At 38.5% G+C, this 24,148-nt stretch overlaps 1 protein-coding gene across 1 annotated transcript in view; it reads left to right on the top strand.

Moving 5' to 3' along the window:
* The window catches only part of LOC142352900 (protein dachsous-like), a 165,768-nt gene that overhangs the window by 92,330 nt on the left and 49,290 nt on the right, over positions 1-24,148 (top strand). The window contains exons 26-32 of the mRNA XM_075405055.1: positions 12,413-12,584; positions 13,273-13,432; positions 15,545-15,671; positions 17,159-17,345; positions 19,203-19,389; positions 22,482-22,661; positions 23,270-23,544. Coding sequence (XP_075261170.1) covers positions 12,413-12,584; positions 13,273-13,432; positions 15,545-15,671; positions 17,159-17,345; positions 19,203-19,389; positions 22,482-22,661; positions 23,270-23,544 — 1,288 coding nt within the window. The remainder of the gene's footprint in view (positions 1-12,412; positions 12,585-13,272; positions 13,433-15,544; positions 15,672-17,158; positions 17,346-19,202; positions 19,390-22,481; positions 22,662-23,269; positions 23,545-24,148) is intronic.

Raw genomic sequence — 24,148 nt, 5'->3', positions numbered from 1 at the left:
CAAAATCTTTTGAAAACTTAAAGCCTAAATTTATATCAGCACGATTATATTTAGGAAAAACTTTCGATAATAAATTGCAAGCCCACCCACAGACTTACTAAGTTCTTCGAAATATATTATGTCTGACACCTCAACAGGCGATTGAAAAGAAGCAGTTTGAAATTCTTACAGACAAATCTCTTAGAAAGGTAGCCATATTTAAAGTTTTGCTCCAGAGTCTTACATTTCTTTTGAACACTAATTATTTTGAAAGTCTTATAAAGATTAAGATTAAATTCATGCAAATTTGCAAATGGTCAGCTAAATTTTTCGTGAAACAGTATGCAGCAAAAAAAGCTTTAACTGATATTTTGCAGCACAAACAATTGTTAAAATTTTTCTTGTGCGAGTCATTCAGCATTACTAAACTTGTTATGAAAACAAATCAATTGCGTGAAAGGATATATTCAAAAAATGACAGCACAACTGGACAATTTTTCGAATAAAAAATTTCGACAAACTATTTTTCAGTCTTCTTTCTTAACGAAGGTAGAGAAAATATCTAGCCATTTTGAGAGTTGTAGATGTTTTACTTAGATACCCTTTAAAAGTTTACGAATCTTCGTTCTTGCGTGAGTTGAGTAAAAAAAATGGAGAGCCATTTTTTCTGGAATGATTATACACGTTTTTGTTTATGAAAAACTTGATCTCAACAACATGGAATGATTTAGAAAAAAAATTAGGCAGAATAAAATTTTAGTTCAAATTTCGGGAATGTTACGAAGTAAATAAGTAAGCGAGATTATTAGCCAATCAGAATCGAGTATTCAAATGCGTACGTTCTGAATTAATAAAATACGTTCTAATATACGTAGAAAGTTTCGAAAAAGTTCATTTAACCTAATTTTAAGTAAATATAACCACTATATGTATCGATTAAGCTGATTTTCGGCTTAATTTTTTTTAGGTTTTCTAGACAATTGCCGATTGAATACGAACTGATTTGACGTCAATGACATCAGACAAAAAACCAGTAAAAGAGCATCGAAAAAACCTTGCCGTCTAAGTTTTCACTTGTTACATTGATCGATGTTGCTATAGACGTTGTTTGCTTATGGACTGACGATATACGTTGTGCGATTGTACGTTTTGGAGCTTATATGTTTATATTATCTGCATTGAATCTTCCGAACTTCTGTTTTATCAGAGTTAACATTGGTACCGCGCCCTAAGCGGAACATTGCAATCCAGCCTAATTAATGTGATAAACTTATAAAATAAAAATTTTACTGTCAGAATCAAAAACCTGATAATTTTGAACCGGAATTGGAAGTGAACGCTGCAAAAAATGGGCATGAGGGCCAACGATGGATGTGAGCAAAAGGCCTAACATTGGATACGAGTATGTTGATCACACGGCAGACATACAGTTGCATGCTTGGGCTCCAAAACTACAAGATGCCTTCATTCAATGAGCCTATGCGATGTTCGCGTACATGACCGACCTGGATACAGTAGATGTTGCCTCATCAGTAGAATTACAAGCAGAAGCAACTAGAGATGGCCTGGACTCACTTCTCTACCACTTTTTAGACGAACTCCTTTTCCATTTTTCAGCCGAGTATTTTGTTCCAAAAACAATAGACATCACGAAGTTTGACCGGGAAGCATTGAAAATAGATGTCACACTAAGTGGGGAGGAATTTGATTTGTCAAAGCATCCCCAGAAACAATTCTCGGTTCAGACGATGGGATCAGTGGAACTACGAATACAGACAAGGCCACCACCATAGGACAAGGGTAGTGACTGTCAAAAAAATCCAGAAACTGTAAGACAAATTTTTTTTTCCGAAAACTTATTGCAGTAATTTGATAAAATTTTAGACGGCAAGAAACCCAACCCTTGATTGTCTTATTGCATGGGGCCTAGAATTAAACTATTCTTGGTAGAAATTACTGGCAAGGGGCCCAGGCAAACATAATTTTTGAGACTAAAAAACATCAATTTTGAAAATTTTTGGCCGATTTACCAAAAATTCGAGAAAATTGATATAGTCGGTTAGTATATCAAAAAATAACCTCTGATATAGAGAAAATTGAGAGAAAATAATGCTAAATTGTTCAATTTTGAAAACTTTTGGTCAATTTTGAGGCAATCGCAAAAACTTTAGAAAATCAATACCGAATATTGATAAACCGTACTTTTGAGTTTAAAACCGTCCAGTTGACTGGATTACCGTTCCGTAATCAAGAATTTGCAAAAAATTGACCAAAACTTGGAAAAAATTGGACAAATGCATAAAATTTTGACAAATTTGTCAAAAAATCAATTTTCCTACAAGAAGATTCGTAAATTGAGTGAAACTCAATAAACATAAAAAGTTGAAAAATTTTCACAACCTCCGGCCAACAACAAAAAAATTGAAACAGAGAAAATCGAAACCCTATAAATTTTTCTCGTCGCTCGTTTAGGTGCCGTTTCGTCCGCGTCCTTTTCGCCCTTTAACTTTCCAATTCTCCGTGTTCCGTTTTTTTCTCAATAACGTCGCTCTCCCAAAACTTCACTTTTCGTTTTCTTCGCTACTTTTTCGATTTTCAATGTAGTATGTCATACGTGATGAAGTATGTTGTTGTTTTTGCTGTAGTATGTTGAGTATGCTAGTATGCTGGTTTGTTGTTTAGATCTTATAGCTTTCTAGGGTGTGACTTAAGTTTATTCTCGAGTTACGGCTGGATTGTTCTTTGACTTTTCAACTTTACTAATTTACTAGCCCTCCTGTTGTAGTATTTTGATTTTGCTGCTCTATGTTTGTGTGTACCTGTATGATTGCTAGTTGGTTTGGTTTTGTTATGTTCTAGGGTGTAACTTAAGTTTATCCTCGAGTTACGGCTGGATTGTTTCTTGACTTTTCCAACTGTCTTAGTCTACAAATACACTATTGTAGTTTATTCAATTTTGCTGTAGTTTGTTTAATATCGTTAGTATGCTGATTGTTTGTTTTGGTTTGGGTTTTGCTAGGATGTGACTTAAGTTTATTCTGGATTTACGGCTAGTAAATTTCTTGACCTTTACATCCTTTTAGTGTACTACTGCATTGCCGTAAATTAGTTTGTCGTTAAATTTGTCGTTATAGACCCATTATGAACTATGTTAGATTGTCTTGCAGTAGCTTCTCTCTTTCTTCCTAGGGTGTGACTTAAGTTTGTTCTGGAGTTACGGCTAGGTTGTTTGGTTGAGTTTTTTGCTGCGGTCTGCTAACATAGTTTCTCCCGCCCGTTCTTTCTCACCGTCCCGTTTCGTTGTGTTACGCGTTTTCGCTCGCTTTCCCGCACGTCCCATTTCCGTTCCGTCGCGCACTGCTCGCTCGACTTCTCGTCTGTCCCGTTTCCGTTGCGTTGCGCGTTGGTCGCTTGACTTCCCGTCCATAACGTCTCCGTTTCGTCGCGCGTTGCTCGCCCGATTTCCCGTGTCTTTTGTCTCCCTCCGCGTTGAGCGCATAGCGTTCAGCGCTCCACTTCTGTTTTTGTCGGGCACCGTGTGCTCGACGACCTTTTCTGCTCTTTGGGCGGTTTGTTTTACAGACTGTCTACAGGGTGCTGTGTTTGGTGTCTTTTGCGTTGGTTTCGTTTTGCGTGTATTAGGTTTGTTTGGAGTGTTAGGTTTGTTGTGCATATAAAACATAACCGTGTGCAGTGGTAGGATTGCTGGTCTTTGGAAATAATAACATCATGATGTCTAATAGTCTTGATCAAAAAATCAAAAAGTTGTACGCTGCCAGGTCAAAGCGTGAGGCTAAATTGCATGCTATACATGAAGATATCCTTCATTGTATAAATAGTCAAAGTAGGCGAGTGAAAGTTGAACGCCTAGTAACAAAGTGCAACGAAGCATTTATGACCGTTGTAGACAAAACTGAGGACTTGATTGCATTTGCTGGAAAAACGGAGGATCCAAGTGCACTTGTTCCTTCACTAGAGTCTTACTTAGAGGCAATGACAACTAAGAATGACAAGATACTCACTTCAGCACGAAACTACATCAACTCTGCTGATGATAAAGTGAGTGAGTTCCAGGAACCAAGGGCTTCCATTCGTTCTAGACTTCCCTCAATTATGACCTCCTCAAAAACATCTAGTCAGCGTAAACATGATTACGTAATTGCTAAAATGAAGCGCGAAGAAATTGAAAAACAGAATGAGGCAGCCATTCGCCTTGCTAAACAGAAAAAACAAATGGAAAAAGATGACTTGGAGGAAAACAACAGGAAACGGTTGGCAGAGGCAACTCTGCAAGAATTTGAATTGCTGGACGCCGTTTCTAAAGGTAGCCAATCTGAAACAACTGCAACTGCTAGACGCTCAATGAGAAGTGAAAAGGCTGTCCAGGACTGGATCAACACCTCACTTGCTTTAAGTTTTAACAATGAGAAAACTAGTGAACCAGATGTTATGATTGACCCTCCAGAATGTCCTAGCCACAACAACGGCAAAACAGAGGAAGATCAGAATACTGAAATTTCAAGGCAATCTATTCCAAAAAACTGTCGAGACAATTACATTTTAAGCAATGAGACCTTGCAGCAACTCGACCCTTATTACACCCCACCTGAAAATTTTTTGGCTGCTGCTAACACACAGGCGTTGTACCAGGCGCACTTAAGAGCGCAAATGGATCAAACAGGCCAGCGAGGCATGGCGCTTCCAAGCATAACTAATCAAGGAACCGCGGATAGTCAGCCGCCTTCTGTACACGCCCCAGGGGCTTCTTCACCACCCATTCAACAGCCCATTCCACCACAGCCTTTCGCACCGCAAGAAAATCAGAATAATGCAACAGAGTTATTTCCAAACGCACAACTTCAAATTTCGCAATCCATGGGACCTGAAACATCAAGTCTGCCCAAGAAAAATTCGACCCAGCAAATATGCTCCCGACAACAAATTATTTTTTCCCCCGAGCACCAAACGCCACTCTTCCTCCTTTTCCGAAAACAAATCATCCAGCCCCCGCAATAAACGTTCCCCTGCACCCAAGCGCCCCACCAAGTCCAAACATTCAACAGCACAACTCCGAACCCGCTCATCCTAACGTCCTTTCCATTCCGAACCCAGTCTTCGCACCTAACCTCACTGCTCCCATCCCACACGCCCCTTTGATTTACCAGCCTCTCGTCAACAGCAATTTTCAGAATAGTAATAACCGCGTACACAAAGTTGTACGTTCTGTTGCTCCTCCTTTCCCAAATATGCACAATATCCCTCTTGGCCAAAGTTTTGTGCCAAATATGAGTCATTGGCGTTTTCCGCAGCACAGACCGTCATCAGTTAACAAAGACATCACTACCGTAAATAATGTTGCTCCAAATGTACAGGCACACATTGCACCATCAGTTTCTAATTTTCCACAACAAATATATTCGAATTCACCCCTTTTGATTGATATGCAATCACCATCCGGCACACATCAGGAAAACCCGATTGCAACTACAAGTAATATTGTACCTGGTCTGGCCACCCCGGTTTTTCAGCCAACATACCCTTATGTTGGGCCCACTCCGTTGAGTTGGAGTGGTCCGCAGGTGTCTGCATCTGCCCTTCCGATACCGGACAATGCGTCATTGATTAGGGAATTAGCTGATGCAATAACCAGCAAGAAAAATGACCCCTTGCCAGAATGGAAACTTGCTCAGTATAATGGCGATCCATTACAATGGCACGAGTGGTATGGTCAATTCAAAAGCGCGATTGACTCGCAACTGCTAACTGATGACGTTAAATTGACATACCTCAAAACCCTCGTCACCGGTAAAGCAAAGATTGCAATCACCGAGTTTGCCTACTGTGGTTTAATGTACAAGGATGCACTAAGGACTTTAGAACGTAAATTTGGCCAGCCACAGGCAGTCGTAAGTGCACACTTGGATAAGCTAAGCAATTTTCCGCCTCTCAAAATGCACAATAGTGATAACATCATTAACTATTCTGCAGCCATATCCAGCCTCGTTGGGGTTTTCAAGTCACTATCATATGATGCTGACTTGAAGAGCGCTTCCCTACTTAACCAAGCGGTACAGAAGTTACCACCAAACATGAAAGAGTCATGGTCACTCTTTACGGTTAAAAAGCACTGGGCTAAGCATACCCTCCTTGAATTTAACGATTGGCTTAAAGAAAAGGCTGAGGCCCATGATCTTGTGAAACAAAGCGCAACCAAGGCAAGGCCTGAAGATAACAGCACTTCAGTAACAAAAACCAAAACAGCCTCAAAAGTGTTTGCATCAAACTCACAACAAAGGGAAACAAAGAAGCAATTGCCACCTTCTTCCACAAACACTTACTCTCGGTGCATTGTATGCAAAGGTAAATACCGGCTATGGGAGTGTCGAGTTTTCAAAGAAAAGACTCCAACCCAGAGAACTAAGTTGGTGGCGGATAAGAAACTTTGCTTTTCGTGCTTAAGGGACAAGCACACGTTCCGCCAGTGCCCTAAGCCAAGAAAGTGCCGAGCAGAGGGGTGTAATAGTTTGCATAACACACTATTGCATGGAGCAGACAGGGTTTTCCCAACAAAACAGTTAACAAATTCCAATACCATTCAGCCTTTTGGCAACACAGGTCCAAATAAAGCAACTACTAGTCAACAGCCGTCTAATAAGACCACAACAATGTTATCTGTTACTGATATTAAGGGGCTCCTTCAGGTAACGGAATTGCAGTTGGTCAATTCATCCGGTTTAGATACCAAGGCTTTAGTATTGTGTGATACCGCCTGCAGTAACTCTTGGGTGGCCGCTAGTCTAGCAGATAGACTCGGTTTGCACGGTAAAGCACTAAAGCTAACTGTCAAGGGTATTAATACCGAAGAAGTAGTTGACACTAGGATTGTCGAAGTTACTGTGAAACCAAGAGAACATCAAGATTTCGAACCATTTACCATCAACCCTTTCGTTAAAGAGAGTCTGAACGTCGGCTCTGATATAATTAATGTACAGGCCTTGCAAGAGAATTACCCACACTTAGCGGTCCTTGATCCCGTGACATATTCCTATAAAGACATTGAGATGATACTCGGACAAGATATCTATCATGCCATCCGCCCGTTAGAATACTTCTCTGCCGATGAGAAGCGTTCACCCGTTGCCGTACGCTTACCCATAGGTTGGGTCTTAAGCGGTCGGTTACCATCAAGTTCGTGTTTAACCTCAACGTGCTTTAAAGTGAATATCGAACAGGACAATGAGTTAGCAAGTCAAGTAAAATCATGGTATGACATTGAATCATTCGGAGCAAACAAGCAGGTAGACTCAAGATCAGCAGCAGACGCAAGGGCTCAAGAAATTCTTGATAGTACCACCATACACAATGGCCTGAGATACGATGTCGGAATGCTGTGGGCAGCAGACAACATCCAGCTCCCAAATAATTACTTCTCCTCCCTTGTGCAAATCGCTCGAAAAACGTTTGGCCAAGGATGAAGACCTCAGAGAGAAGTATACTAGTACCATCAAGGAAGACCTAAATAAGGGGTATGTAATTGAGGTTCCGCACGCTCACATGGTTGAGAGCCGGTCTGATAAAGAGTTGTACCTACCCCACCATCCGGTTTTAAACCCGAACAAACCAGGTAAGGTGCGTAGGGTGCTCAATGGAGCAGCAAAATTTCATGGCGCCTCACTGAATAAATCTTTGCTCAATGGCCCTGATCTGCTCCAAAATCTTATTTACGTACTTCTTCGCTTCCGACAACATCCATATGCCGTCTCTGCCGACATCGAGGGAATGTTTCTACAGGTTGGTGTATTACCATCAGATCAACCATCACTTCGCTTTCTGTGGCGCGAGGACCCCACAACTAACGTTGTAGTGTATCAATATACGCGCCATATATTCGGGGCTAAAGACTCGCCCACATGCGCCAACTATGCATTACAACGCACTGCGAGAGACAATGCCAAGTTCTACCCCGAAGCTGCAAAAGCTGTCCTTGAAAACTTCTACATGGACGATTATCTTGACTCAGTGGAGTCTCCCGAGAAAGCCATCAATAGATCGAAGGAATTGGTACATCTTCTCCATCTCGGTGGGTTCAAGCTTACAAAGTTCGTAAGCAATGTACCAAATCTGGCTGACCGAATTGATGGTTCCCCTCAACCTACTGAGCCCAAGGTTATTGTTTCATGTCAGGAGGATTCATCGCATGTGCTAGAGCTAAAGTGGGATCACACTAATGACACTTTAGTTGTGAGTCGGGGTACAAGCTGCGCTATCACCAAGTCCATCACGCAACGCTTGGTCCTAAGTCTTGTCTCGAAAGTCTTTGACCCCATTGGTCTTGTCGCACCTTTTACCGTCGGTGTGCGACTGCTCTTAAAAAACATCTGGCGTGTCACAGGACAACAATGGGATGACGAGCTCCCACAGGACATGGTTCAAAGATTTTTGGTCTGGAGTGCGGACTTACCAAAGCTTGAAAACATCAAAATTCCTCGAAGTTACTTTAGTGGACCCTTTGATAATACAGAGTTGCATATGTTCGGTGACAGTTCCCAGGATATTTTTAGTGCCGTCGCATTTCTTCGAACCCGAGTAACAACTCCTACGGGCAAGATAAAAACAAAGCTTGCGTTTGTTTTGGGGAAAGCGCGCGTGGCGCCAATGAAAGTAATGACTGTCCCTAAACTGGAATTGCAAGCAGCTCTACTTGCCGCTCGGTTGAAGAACGAAATTATTCAGGCACTTACTGTAACTGTTAACCAAGTATTCATGTGGACAGATAGCACGACCGTTCTCCAATGGATTAACTCTAATGAAAAGCAACCAATCTTTGTTGCAAACCGCGTTTGTGAAATTTTGGAGTATACCAGCGTTGACCAATGGAACCACGTCGCAACTAAGGATAATCCAGCTGACGCTGGCACGCGTGGAATGTCCGCTGAGGTTTTGCAACTAAGCAGTTGGGTCAATGGTCCACATTTCTTAACTAACTCAAGTTTCCCTTTCGTGCCGAACAAAGACGTCATTAATAACATCAAACCTGGCGTCAACCAACCAGTCCTTATAGAAGACACTGTTTCTCTCGCTGCATCTGTTAAAAAACAGACAACTCCCGTTCCATCGTTAATCCCATTTGATAAGTTTAGTTCTTATCAAAAGTACTTGCGCATTGCCGCATACGTTCTCCCGTTTTTGCCGAAACATGCCGGCTACCGTAACCCCGATGGTAGCATTGCCGACCCTACAGAGCTTGACGAAGCCGAGCGTCAACTACAGTATTTGGTGCGAGTAGAGTCTTTTGAAGCCGAAAGAAAAGATCTTCTTGACAATAAATTCGTTAAACGGAGTAGCCGAATTGCTCCACATTCACCGTTTATTAGTCCAAATGGGCTAATCCGTTCATCAGGCCGCATCAAGCGGTTAATTGAAGTTGGGTTTAACGTAAAGTACCCAATCATCTTAGATGCACGTCATCCGTTTGTAAAACTGTTCCTTGAACACACGCACGTAAAGCATTATCATCAGGGCGTTGAATACCTAAGATCAATTGTGCTGGAACACTACACAGTACTGAAACTAAGATCATCCTTGCGTTCCATCAAAGCACACTGCCTGAGATGCCGAGAATTCCAAGCTGTAACTATGCAACCAATCATGTCTGACTTACCTAAGGAGAGACTTGCTTACCAGTCTCCTCCCTTCACGAACACTGGCGTTGACTACTTTGGGCCATTCTATGTTACTGTCCGCCGTACTACTGAGAAAAGGTGGGGCTTCCTCTTCACCTGTCTCACTACTCGCGCTGTCCATGTCGAGATAGTTACATCCATGGACACCAGTTCTTGTGTTATGGGAGTTGAGCGGTTTGTGTCACGTAGGGGTACACCTGCCATGATATGGTCGGACAATGGCACTAATTTTATTGGAGCGGAGAAAGAACTCCGAGAAAGTATTGAAAAGTGGAACGTTGTCAACATTGCAGCTGAGCTCGCTCACAAAGGTATTAAGTGGAGGTTCAATCCACCCAGCGCACCATATCAATGTGGTATCTGGGAGAGGTTGGTACGCAGCTTCAAACGCGTGTTGTATACTATTCTTGGCACGCGTCGCCTCACGGATGAGGTACTGCATACTACCTTTTGTCTCGTGGAGAATGCTCTCAATTCGCGTCCTTTAACACCCGTAAGCGCCGATCCGTGCGATTTGAACGCTTTAACGCCCAACATTTTTCTTTTAGGAGAATACTCTACCGGTATTCCGTCTGTTGTTGGCAATAATGAGCTTGACCATCGTAAACGCTACGCCCGTGCGCAGTCGTACGCTAATGCGATCTGGTCCCGTTGGATCAGAGAGTACGTACCCACGCTGAACCGACGCTCTAAGTGGCAGACGCCTGCCGAGCAACACCTTAAGACCGGTGACTTGGTTTGGATAGTTGAGGAAACCAACCCTAGGGGTTACTACCCAACCGCTCGGATTGTGGAACTCCGTTACGGCTCCGATGGCGTCGCGCACGCCGACCGGTTCACTCGTCCGCCCGCTTGTAAAACTTGTACCAGTTTTCCCAACATCTTCTTCCGGGCCGGAGGATGTTACGAAGTAAATAAGTAAGCGAGATTATTAGCCAATCAGAATCGAGTATTCAAATGCGTACGTTCTGAATTAATAAAATACGTTCTAATATACGTAGAAAGTTTCGAAAAAGTTCATTTAACCTAATTTTAAGTAAATATAACCACTATATGTATCGATTAAGCTGATTTTCGGCTTAATTTTTTTTAGGTTTTCTAGACAATTGCCGATTGAATACGAACTGATTTGACGTCAATGACATCAGACAAAAAACCAGTAAAAGAGCATCGAAAAAACCTTGCCGTCTAAGTTTTCACTTGTTACATTGATCGATGTTGCTATAGACGTTGTTTGCTTATGGACTGACGATATACGTTGTGCGATTGTACGTTTTGGAGCTTATATGTTTATATTATCTGCATTGAATCTTCCGAACTTCTGTTTTATCAGAGTTAACAGGGAAGATTTTAATTTTTCTTGTTTCATTGAGGAAAAAATTTTAAAATGAAATTCAACGTGCTTGCTTGAAAAAATGCAAAAAAATTTTGTTATCTGAAGATGTTTGGTCAATTATGTCGATGCTCCTACACTGAAAATAGTTTCTGCTTTGTTGACAATTCTTATAATGCTTTCTGCCGCGTTCTAATAAAGAGTTTTTCTTGCCGTTTAGTTTTCCTTCTCTAAACATTTTTCTATCACGTGCACCCGGATGAAAAGGCTCTATTCTGCTTCCCCCAAAAGTTTTTTATGCCTGTGTTAGTATATAGCATGTTACTATGTACAAATAGTATGCACGCTTAATGAGGTAACATTATATGATCACTAAGCTGAAGGGGGAACAGAATAGATCCATGAAAAGATTATTTTAAAAGCAGAAATAGCCAGAGACACGCATTTGAGTTAGAGTTAGCAATATGTTTCTTTGGAACAAAAATTAAGAAATGGAAGACTCGAATTAAGTTTTTGTTGAACCGGTAATGGCTAAAGTTGATATGTTGACTTTGATTTTGATGCAATTTTCTTTGAGTGTGTCTAAATTTACGTACACGAACACTAAGTTTAACAGGGCTATATCCCTTGAGATCTTGATTAGTTTTATTTGCTGATTTGAAAATTTTCACGCCAAGCTTTTAACTCAACAATGGAAGCAACCAATTGTTAAGCTATAACTTGTTGTAATTTAAAAGTTATGTTTACGTTGCTGTGCCCTGATAATTATTTCTGTAACTGATGGCTTGTGTGGTTTTATGAACTGGTCAGAGTCATTTTTTAGAAAGATGTCATTCTAATAGATCTACAGTACAAGTTCTCATTATATAACTTCTCATTTTAACAAAATTTGTTTCACTGCAAAGCCTCCCTTTTTTCAACATAAAAGTTTTTATTTTTACAAAAATACCCGAAATTTAATTTCTGTCAAATCTAAATCAGAAATTTTATAACTTTATTTTGCTGGTTTTTTTTGTTTTCTGGTTTTTTGTTTTCTGGTTATGCGATTTAGGAATTTCGAATAGTCGGAATTCAAACACAATTTTTGCGTTCAGGCACTGTTATCACTTTCACGGTATTTATGTATGTGGATGTCATATACAGACGCCGAACATTTCACGAAATCGGAAGTTCATTTGCAGAATATCTGAATTGGGTATTCTTGGTCTAATGTGAAGGAAAATATCGACAGTGGCATTCTCCAATTCTAGTGGAAGGGATGAAAATTAAGGATAAAGATGCAATTTTCAAATAAAAAACCTTTTACACTGTAAGCTGTGTCGTACCCTGAAATTTCTAAAACAAATTTCAAAAGAACAAGCAACTAATGTCTTCTTCAATATCTCACTCCTTCATTTTAATTGATTTGCTCTTTCAGATTGACGTTTGCGATCTCAGCTACGGGTTCGCCCTATTTCTCAGTGGACCCTCACTTGGGGTGGGTGTTCACATTTGGGCAGATTGTGGACAGGGAGGCTCCTCTAATTGAGATAGAGTTTGACATCGAAGCCACTGATTCTGCTCTCAATCCTTTGACTGCAGTTGCCCAAGTGAGTACCTTTATTGAGTCATGACAATATTCAAAGATGGTAAGACGGTAACTCAAAATTCAACAGCTTAACTTTTTCCACCTTCAAAACTGTAGAGATGGGTAAATTATTATTCCAGACTTTCACTCTTTACGTAGTTGTTTTTTTTGCTCAAATCTTGTCTTTTATCTATCTTGTTATGATCTTCTGTTAAAGAATCTCAATCAAAAATATTGTGGGAAATTTCTCCGTCCGAACTTAGTCTGTTTAGTCCGTTTAAAATCCCCAAGTAACAAATTTGACGTCGGAAGAAGGCGTTCCGTAATTTAACCTAACTCGACATATTTTGTTTCTACCTCCCAGCCGACCCCGTGAACAACTTTTTCACATTCCTAATGAGCAAAAACTTTTAATTCCGAATCAAAGTTTGATAACAAAGATTTGTATTAATTCATTAATTGACCCCTCGAAAAAAAAAATCAATACTTCTTGCGCTGATAATTGAACCCTAATGCAAGCGAGGACTGTAGCCATCAGAAATAAAAATTGATATAAAAATTGTTATGGCTAATAAAATGACTTTAAATGAAATGACTTTAAATGTTATGGCTATTTAAATTCATTTCCAGATGGTCTTGTTCGAAGGCGAAAAGAAAATTGTCCCAGTCGTTTATGTGGTGATCTAATGAACTTAGTCTTTTCATTTTAGGTCGTGGTCACTGTCGTGGACTGCAATGACAACTATCCAATCTTCCAGCCGACCTCCCCCACCACTTACTCGTTCACACTTACGGAGAACAGTCTGTTGAATGCGGTGGTTGGCACTATCGCTGCCACCGACCAAGACCAAGCAGACAACCCTAACTCTGGTAAATAAAACAATTACAAAATAGTCTAGTGGGATGTTTTCAACAATACCCCCTTTGCAAAAACGCGTGCGTTTACTAGGTTAAACTAAATAGAGTAAAATACGCCATGCTATGGAAATTAGCAGAATTAGAATACAAAGCGAAAAGAATTTCTGACTAGCGGGTCGATGGGCGTGCCTCGCGATTGTCGATCCGCGATTTCCGGATAACACGGATTCCCATAGAGCATGAGAGGCATGGCCGTGAACGACGGTCGGCAATTGCGCTTAAACTGATATCTGGCTATCTAAACTAATAGATTGGTAAAGTATAGCACAAAAAGGGGGGTTGATTCTCCACTAGGTACCGGGGGGGGGGGGGGGGGGGCAATTGTTGAGAAGATCCAGCTAGTTCAAAATCAGGCTTCTAATTTAATTTTTTAATTTTACCAACTTTTAATTTGATAACTGCTGAATTAGTTTGAAGCAATTATTAAAACCGTGTTGGTCTTTTCTTATGCAAAATTTTTACTTGGCCGTTTTGACTTTTCGAGTGACTTTTACGCGCTTGAGGTCTGTTTTGCGTGATCTAAATTTTCTCTCTAATTCGCAAGTGTCAGCAGCTAAACGCAAATGGTTGCAGTTCACTGCTAAAAGTCAATTGAAAATTGCGCCGAAATTAGTGTAATTTTAGTGGTTATAATGGTGTATAACAACCTCTAATAACTTCATTTGAAGCCCCCCCCCCCAACGAACTGAAGCAGGCGGAAATAGATTCCAGCTGTTACCAGTCGTTCGAACCCAATTCTGCCGTCGTTAGTAGGTTACGATAGCGTAGTGTTTGCATTTCATACACTTACATTTACAAACAGCATTTACAATATAATGGAGCGAAATTTTGAACTTAAGACATTTAGAGTAATTAAAATTACTTAGAATGTAAGCAGACAATCAATAATGCAGGTTTTTACTATTTTTGCGCTGATCTTTGTTAGGAATAGCTTTGTGGCACTCATTTTTGTCTCAATCGGAAGCAAAAAAAACCACCCAATTTCCCACCGGTGCTAACAATTTTTGATAGGGATCTCTACAGAACAAAAAGTTCATTGGGGGTTGCAAACAGACTGGGGATCTTTTCTGCTAGCGCCCCCGCGCTTAGTTAGGCACCCCCATTTATAAATGTGTAAACATATTGTTAAAGCTACGTAATCTTATACGTGCACATATATGAGCAATATGCATTTACTAAAAGCTAGCACACGTTTGAAAGCATTACGTATTCAACCAAAATTTGTTGCACATAACGTAAGCATCATTAAAAATTTCTGTATTAGATCATTTTTGGTGTTATCGGCTACAATAAGGGCTTGATTTTTCAAAACTTCTTGAGGAAACTATTCTAAAAGTGCCTCCAAGCTATCTAGACACTCTTGTTTCAATGAAATGCAAATATCGCTCTCACAATTCGCGAAGACTTAGATTTTGGGGGGTGCAAATTTAACGGCTATATAAGGCGGGGGGGGGGGGGCGCTAGCAGAAAAGATCGCTGGTTATATAGGACTGAGGAGGGGTAAGCAAACTGAAAAGATCCTAAATTGCCTCATTAAGTAAATGACCTTTTTCACTAATATTTGCTCATTTGAACTGATTCTAGTATCAATAAACGACGCCTAAATAATTACCTGTCAATAATAAGGCTTGGTTAGTGGATTGAAATAACTAACTTGCTTCTCCTTCAAGAGTATTCAAAGAAACTACCCAACTTTGTATCTGTTGCTATTTATATTTTATGACTAGAAAATCTTTCTTATAGGACGCGTGACTATTTGAAGTCACTAAAAACGTCTGGCGTTTATCAAGAACAACGCAGCGGTTCAAGATTTTCAGCCATATTTTCAAAGCGACTTTAGCAGAGTCACGTAAACTTGCTTAGGGCACGCAAATTGCAAGTATCAAAATGCCGGAAGTTCACAAAAGCCAACTTCTGGCTGCGTATGTATATAAAGTTCTGCCATTTTAACTTCTCGCACTGTATTGGCTCTACTTCGGCTATCGTTTGGCATGAGAGCGAGGTATTGAGGAGCCAAGACTTCCAAATTTTTCTGAGCTCGATTGTTTGTTTCTCTTTCTTTAGAAATAGTGTATGACATAATATCGGGTGATACCTCAATCTGGGCGGTTGACAGTGCGAATGGGACAGTAACAGTTCTAGTCTACCCAATTGACAGAGAGGAACAGGAGACGTATTACGTCACTTTCAGGCAAGTTTGGGGAAAAAAGATCCATCTAGCTCCTCGCCACCCCCCCCCCCCCCAGCATGCGGAAATTTAACTTTTATATCCCCAAGCGTACGTGCTATTTGTTAACGTGCTGTATACCAACATCTATATTACTCGTGGTTCGATTTGAACCAATTAGTCCATTACTGATTTCAAGACGCAATTTCGAGTTATCATCCATTGGTTCTTTCGTTAATTCTAAAGATACATCTGTATCTTCTTCATTTTCGTTTTTCAAATTTCTAAACTTCCCTCTCATTGGATGAGTTTAAGGCAAATCTATAAGAGCTGTTCCTTCCTTCTAAGCAACAGATGTCCAGGACTCTATTTATTTTCTTCTCAAAATCCGGCTTGGCAAGAATCTCTGATCCCTCCTCTTATTAGGCGAGTCAAAAGAAAAAACTAAATTAATCTAATATTTCTTTTTAATTGGGAGACCAGTGATTATATTCCACATTGGAGTTTGTGGGCTTAATTCAGTGCGGTAACACATATTATCCTTGCAATTCTTCTTCTTCAATGCGTTGTCAGGATATCTTCAAATTGAAATGATTTCAGCTTGCACTTGGTACGCTTTATGAAAAGATTGGACGCACCTAAAATGGCAAAACGAAACCTTGTTTCGACCTACTTGATCATCTCCTGGCAAGCATCCAGGCACTTGTTCCTTCTTTCGTCTGCTCAATTTTCCAGACCATTCTGTGTATTTCGTTTGCTGTAGGATTGGTCTGAGTGGCTGTGACACGGATATCAAACGCTGCAGTTTCCTGACCGCCTCAGACTCTTAAGTTCAGAATTAGACTCAGTATGCTCACGAATAACTGGTTCTTTTTGGAGATAGAGACAGGCGAAACTAGATAAGTCCCTTAACACATCCCAAATTCATCGTCACATTTGAGGGAAGATTCTTGAGTGGCAAATCGAAACCCTGTGACATTCAGTCCTACATTGCACTATGTTCCATTAAAAATGGAATTATTTGTCATGCTCGAAGTGGTTTTGGACATAATGAACTGTTTTACGGATTCCAGAGATGAATCACATAAATCTAATCTAACATTTTTGCTGATAATTTGAACAAATTACGATACAGATTGTTCAAGCCGTCAATTCCTGGGATGATTGACAACACTCTAAAAAATGTCTAGGTAAATTTACCTTCAACGTTTTCAGGTAAGCAAAATTGCAGGTAACTTTACCTGCAAAAGAACCTGTTCTTAAGAACTTGTTTTAGTTGAGTGCTCCAGATGCTTCAGAAACTCTTTCATTTCCTTGTAACACTCTCATCGGGGAAATTCCACTCAGTTTCAACTGATTTTGTGAAAACAGAAAAGACCTCATTAGTGTATCACAAAGAAAACGAGTTCTATTTCGCCAGCTTCTTAACTTTTCCTCGACAAAACCTTCTATATTGGAGTTGGTGTTAAGCAATGGGACTGTGACTCGAAATGCACTTTCTGCAATTTCAGGGCTTCTGACCAGGGCAACCCTCAATTGATTGCAACTAGAGAGGCTACAATCACTCTGATAGACGAAAACGACAATATTCCCACATTTGGGTACAAACAGTACACTGGCAATGCTATTGAGGGGGAGAACCCACCAGTTACAATCTCACTCACACCTGCGTCTATTCTGGCAACCGATCCTGACAAGGTTAACTATTCAGTTTCATCCCGGTTGCGGAAAAAACCCACGGAATCCACTTCATTTTAGATAGGAAATAAACCCCCAGGGAAATAAACCCCAATGGAAATAAACCCCCACTTTAATATTAAAGAGCAGCGCATTTAGCACGTTTGGCCATGCCTCGTGGGCCATGGCCTTGCCTCAGCGGCCCGTGGGATATGATATGAAACTATCACAACCGAACAAATTATCATGACCGAAATTCAATTTTGAAATGGGGTTTATTTCCGTGGGGGTTATTTTCCATAGAGGTTTATTTCCTATCTAAAGTTAAGTTGTGGTTTTTTCTGTGGGGGTTTATTTCCTAGACCCGTTTCATCCCCTCCCCCCGGTTTGTTTTGCTTGCTTAACCAGTATATGTCCATTCATATTTGTTCCAAATCTCGAAAAATATTTGGTGGTTAGAATTTTTTTTACCAACCCTAACTTTTGTGAAAAAAGTGGTATCATTGGAAAAAGCCTGTGAAGAAATGGATCGAAATTCGAAGAAACATTTTTGATTTTGTAATTCTTGGAGAAAAATTTAGGTTTAGGGTTTCCGAAAATCTTTTTTTTGAAAACTTTCACTTTTTCAGTAGTACGATAGTGATTGGGCTTTTATTAATAGCCGCACAGCGATAGCTGGGGCTATTATTGGCTTTCTCTTGGTTTTTTACAATTCAAAGAATTTGAATTGTATTGGGGCGCTGTCTTTTTTTAAGATATGTTCACACATTTTCATGATTTTTGAAGTCAAATTGGAGTAGTGATTTTGGTCACGCCGAAACAGGAAAAGGAGCGAAAAAGCGAGTGGTTTTGCGGCGTGAATTTTTTCGCTCTAATTTTAAAGTAGAGTGAGAAAACGGTGTTTGAACAAAAATTCACTTTCTCGCTAGTGGTTTTTTGTTCACATGCGGCAATTTCACTCTGATTTTTACTGTTTTTTCGATTTTTTGGATCGGATTTTTTTCTAAATGGCTTTCCCAATCAATTCACAGCTCATTCCAGGCCTAGCTTTTTGTTTGAATTAATTTTTCATTTCTCGCTAGTGGTTTTTTGTGTTCACATGCTGCATTTTGACATTGATTTTCTGTTTTCTTATTTTTATCTGATTTTTTAAAAAAATTATCTCAATTAATTCATAGTCCATTCTAGGTCTAGTTTTTTCTATTCAGTCAATGAAAATTCTTTGAATTGTACGTCAGGACTTGTCCTGCTATGTTTTTTTATTTCGTCGTCATGATTTTTGTTACGACCATATGACGTCACAGCCACTTTTTGTTCATTCGTTCATGCAATTTCAACTGAATTGCATGTGTGACGTCATTTTTCGCTCTTAGTGGAGCGAGTTTTTTTGTTCATGCGCGTGATTAAATTTTCGGTCACACTTGACTTACCTCACTCTCAAAAATGAAATTGACTTTTATTTACTTGAATTCAAAGAGATAGGTCAAATGGGTGTGTGTCACTCTAAATGAAGGTTATTTGAGATCAGCTAATAGAGGCAGCAATAACTTATACAGATTTTTAATCAAAATATAACAGATCAGCCTTCAATGAAAAGACGAATTTTTTTTGGTTTGTCTTTTTTACTGTTTTATTAGACTGCCGATCTACGAATCTTTTGCGGCTATTTTCTGGCAATCTGCCAGCTATGTTTTAGAAAAGGTACTTGAAATAAAATATGGAATGAAAATATTCATTAGAATTCTATGGATATAGTAAATTAGTTTTAGGTAAATAAAGTGAATAAATATTCGGTAAATAAAGTGAATAAATAAAAACAGAAAGGCAGAAAAAATATCAAGTTCATCCTGATATCCTTAAGGTATATGTTGTACATAGGGTGTGAATGCAGAATTGACGTATACTATAAACTCAGTGTTTGGCGACGGAGCTCTGGCTATGCAGTACTTCACATTGGATTCCGCAAATGCAATTCTCAACACCAGAGTCACTCCCAATTGGACTCTAACTCCTGATTTCTACTTCGAGATCTTTGTCACAGATGGGGGGTCACCCCAACTTACCGGTTAGCAACAATCAAAATCTATTTAAGTACCCCCAAGTACCAATATTGTGGACCATATTTAATATTTACACTTTGAAATAGAGAAGGAAAGAATTTATTTCTCCAGTATAGTATAATTTACGTTAATCATAAAATCAAAATAAGGAAAATTAAGAAATTTTAACCGGATAGTAATGCCTATTCTAATTGATCCTTTTGTATTATGCAATTTTTATCGTGTCTAATATCTTTTGACTATATAGTACTAATACAATACGTTGAATAATTCCTGTTCATACCGATTGTCAGAGCAATTCGCCCAAATTTAATCAGTAAATTTTTTTCCGACCCCACTTGTGGAGGGAGGAACTATATACTCTAATGGGTTTTTTTTATTCAGACATTTTTGGCCGATCGATATGTTCATCGTAGAGAAATGTGAGTGACATCATTAAAAAGCTTGTCCAACGTAGAATTCGAAATGAATTTTTTTTTGAAATTCGTTCTTTTCGAGGAGTTATCGAGGTTTAAAAATTCATGTGAACACTGTATATTCGGTTAACTTTTGTTCACTTTTAGCGTAATTTTCGTTCGAATTAACATTTTTTCTTTAAAAATCTTAATTCAAAATTACCTTTGACGCTTCAAAATGCATCAATTTGGTGTTCCTAATAAACGAAAGACGATTAAAAAGACTAATTCCGGTCTCATAAGGAAATTTACTATCAAAAAAATTCGAAATCTAATAGAGAGCTGTTTTTTTTAAGAAAATTTTTTTTATTTCTTTGTTTTTTGAGTCACTAAGAGAATGGTCACCTTTCATATCTAGGTTCCGTTAATGACAAACCCCATTTACAGTCCAATTATGCCCAATGAACGGAAAATAAACTTTCAAGGAACAGCTTATTTTTTTTTGGCTTCGACTCTGAGTGTTTTCAATTTTTGATGAAATTTTGATTTTCTTTTTGAGATTTTACTAAATTTTTGAAGTCCTAAGCCATAGACACGTTGACTAAAAGTACAATAGTCTTCCTAATGAGCATTTGGTGAACCTATCTAGTGCTTTGAGTGAACAGCTAATGGTTGTTAAGACTTAAAAATAATTTTTGGAAAATTTTTTTTGAAGGTCAGCCGATCTTAAACTTACTTTTTTGAGCTCTAAATCAGCCTCACTAATGACCTCGGTTTTTCTATTGCAAACAAGATTAATCTGGTTAGCTGTTTTATCTTAAATTATTGGCCTTATGACGTCGATGCGACGAGTTCTCATACATATTTTTTATTTTTTGGATATTTTTTTAAATCTTGTTTCCTTTTGGAGTCTTATCACATTATCCTGATATTGATGGTTCCCGTTTGCTTAGAGAGGACTTTTCAAGAATCATGGATGAAGTGTTCACAGAAAAGCTGGTGGATTAAATGACTTCGACACTTTCTTCTTGCAATTTTCTAATGAATTTTTGATTTTTGCTTGTATTTGTTATTTTTTCCATAGTTATATGACTTATTCATATGTCTTATTGAAACCTGATCAACGACAAACAACATTCTTTTCCCATCTAGGCATAGTGTCGTGCATTTGCTGTCTTCCGTTGAAAGCTACTCAATTTAATGTTGTTGATACTACGGGTTTTCTCAAAGATTTCGGGGTTTTAAAGTATTTGTTCATAGTTGTCGATTTTTTGAAGTCTTGTAGTTAAACAAAAAAAATCCTATTGTTGTCAAAAAATTAGTTGTAAATACAAACGTTTGCTCTGAAAATTTCATTTTTTTATTGCTCCGAGACTTTTGTCTAATTTTTTTAGAATTTGCTGGTTTTTTTTTATTCGTTATGTAGTCGTAAAAAGCTGAGAGGTCTCATAAGCTTCTAATTAAGGATTGAATGAATGATATTACCTTATGCAGTCAGTTCATAGCGAATAGTCTTAAATTGTATGATATTTTTCGTTTTCGAATTTAGTTTTTATTTTTTCGTTTTAATTGTATAGTTTTTTTCTATAGATTTGTTGTTCTTTTCGTCAAATTTCAACTTTTCTGATAATTGAGAGGTCCCATCAAACTCCTTGTAATTCAAAAAATAATTGTTAATTGTTGACAATATGTCAGAACTGATGTTTTGTTTGTGAGACAATATGCGTTTTCATAAATGTTTTGTGAGTTGTCAGTTTTTGTGTTTTTTTCTCCTTTACCACATCCGCGTTATAACAGAGCCCAATTATTTTCAAGTGAGGCCCAAGTGAACTTATTTAATCGTTCAGTGTAGTTTTAGCTTAAACATTATTGATAACAGTTGAAGTAAAGAAGAACAATATTTAGATAATAGCAAATGATTTCAACGGCTTCAACAGTTTGTGTTTTCGCAGATTGTTTGTAATTTCTTGAGCTTTTCTGTGTCTTTAGTCCGTTTCTATGGCTTAGTCTAACCAAAGACATGTCCTATCAGTTTCGTGATGATTTTTTACTAAATTTATGGAGAATTATTTTGTTAAAAGCTAATGATTTTTAAGACATTTAAAATTAATTGGTTTGAAAAATACTGATAGATTTTTGAATTTCGCCTCATTATTTTTTCTTTTTACTTTTTACCTATTCTCATTTAAAAAAATGCAATCTGCTGTATAGTTATGATAGGAAAAAAATTGCGAAGTTAAGGTTTTATCTGATTGCATTTTGACGTTGTTTACTAGGTGATTTTACATTTAGATATTGAGTTTTAGTCGTTAATTTTCTAGTTTTGCTTATTTTGTTTGTTTTTTTCTCCAAGTCTTTTTATTGGCAGATCTCCTGAGCGCTGTAATGAGGCATGGCAATTCAATTAGTACTTTGGGTGTGAAACGATTTTTTAAAACTCAAATATCTATTTTTGGTTATCTCTTCATTTGGTTGACAATTAAGTCTAAAATGTAGATCAGCTCGGGTACGAAATTCATGTGCGAACGCACATTAACGAGCCTCCTTGGTAGTTTCTAAATACATACAGTGTGCTTTTTAAGAATTTCAGCTGTGTTAAGTTTTGAATCGAAGCAAGCCATGTTTACGCATGTTGATATTTATAAAATTCTGATAGATATTGCTTCTTGATAGTAAATTTTGATGTGTCTTTTTTGTACTAGGCACAGCTACTGTGAACATAACAGTGGTAGACGTAAATGACCATAGACCTGTATTCGAGAGTCTCGCATACCACGCATTCATTCCCTCTTTCTGGAACAACCTAAACGGAGTCTTTCAGACCGTCCGTGCCTCTGACATCGACAATGGCATCAATGCTCAGATCTCGTACCACATTACAGGTAAGCATTTCAGACTGCAATTCCCGGTTCGAGATCTCAATGCTAAAATCGCTAAAAAATGTAAGATAGCGGCGAATGGATGTAAGATTTGTGGTTTTTAGAGGTAAATGCAGTGAATTTTTGCTTTTTTTATTTGAACCTCTGAAGATACGAGCGCCTTGGGGTGAAGTTTTAGAAGTTTTAGACCAAGTTTTAGAAGGTCATCAGAAATTAAGACTGTTTCACAGGCTGTGCATAGTAAACTCAGAAAATAAATACTGATTTTAATTCTACGTAGGAAAAAGCTACAATCTGAGAATTTGCGCAAAATTGACATTGAGTTATTAAGAACTGATATAATATTAAAGACGGTCCCGAAAAAAGAAAAAGAAACAAAGTTAAGATCGAAAAGCAATATTTTTGCAACTTTAGTTGCGTTATTATCAAAATGCGCGGACCCAAAATTTAATACCGAACTGTAAAAGTAGGAGACATCTTATTATTTGGCTTCGGTTTTTTTTAAAGTCTAGATTGAGAAATAAAGAGTTTTAAATCAGATTAACTTAAGTTCAATTCCATGGCCTTGCGTAAAAAGTGACCTTTTCCATGACAAAGTTTACTTCGTTCAGGCGGAAATGTTGATTTCTGGTACGAGATTGACTCCGCTTCTGGTAACCTTCGTGTGCGTCCGGGTCAATCAGTATCTCCTTCCGATATCCGAACAGAACTTATCATTACCGCCAGAGATGCCGGCTTAATTCCCGGACCACTGGAGAGCCTTCCCACTGCCAGTGTGTTTGTCGGGGTATTCGAAGCGACAACTCACGTAGTTAAGATTACAGTTCAGGCTGGCTTCGCTGAGTTCTCCAGTTTGGAATCCAATTTTGAAGAGGAGATAACTGAGGTTTGTTGCGGTTTTAAGTTTGCCACTATTGCACTGAAATGGTTTCAAGCATCCTGTTTACCATTTTTTATTGTCGACATCCCCCACGGACGGTTTTCTATTGAGTAATATTGACAATCTGGGTCAATTTTTGGCTTTCATTTTTTTGATGTTGCTCCTTTTCAATTGTAGCTATAAAATATCTCAAGTTTGTGCAATAGAATTAGTTCAAACTAGTTCTGTTCAAAACTTACAAGGGAGTGTTACAACCATAGTAGGCTTCCTCAGCACTAAATACTTCTTTAGCACATAAAACTTTGAAATGGGAGAGTGGACGCAACAAGCGAAAATTTATGAAGGAAGCGGAAGAGCTCTCATGTGAAAAGGGTCAAGAGAAGTTTTCACCTGATAACAAGAGACCAATGAAAAAATGAACTCTATAGCGTAACTCCATACATTAACAGTGGAAACTTAAATTTTTTGTTCTGATTATTAAATAATTTTTTGTAGTAAATTTCATAATAACCCCACACAGTAGCAGTACTAAAATAATGAGACTATAATGTTCCTACTCATTCATTTTGCTCGCAATATTCGCAGCAAGATGGGATGGTAGTAAGTTTAA

Source organism: Convolutriloba macropyga, chromosome 14 (genome assembly GCF_964194025.1).
Source record: "Convolutriloba macropyga chromosome 14, txConMacr16.3, whole genome shotgun sequence".
NCBI classification, from domain to species: Eukaryota; Metazoa; Xenacoelomorpha; order Acoela; family Convolutidae; genus Convolutriloba; species Convolutriloba macropyga.
Note: the sequence above shows the minus strand (reverse complement) of the source record. Positions and strands in the feature narration are given on the sequence as shown.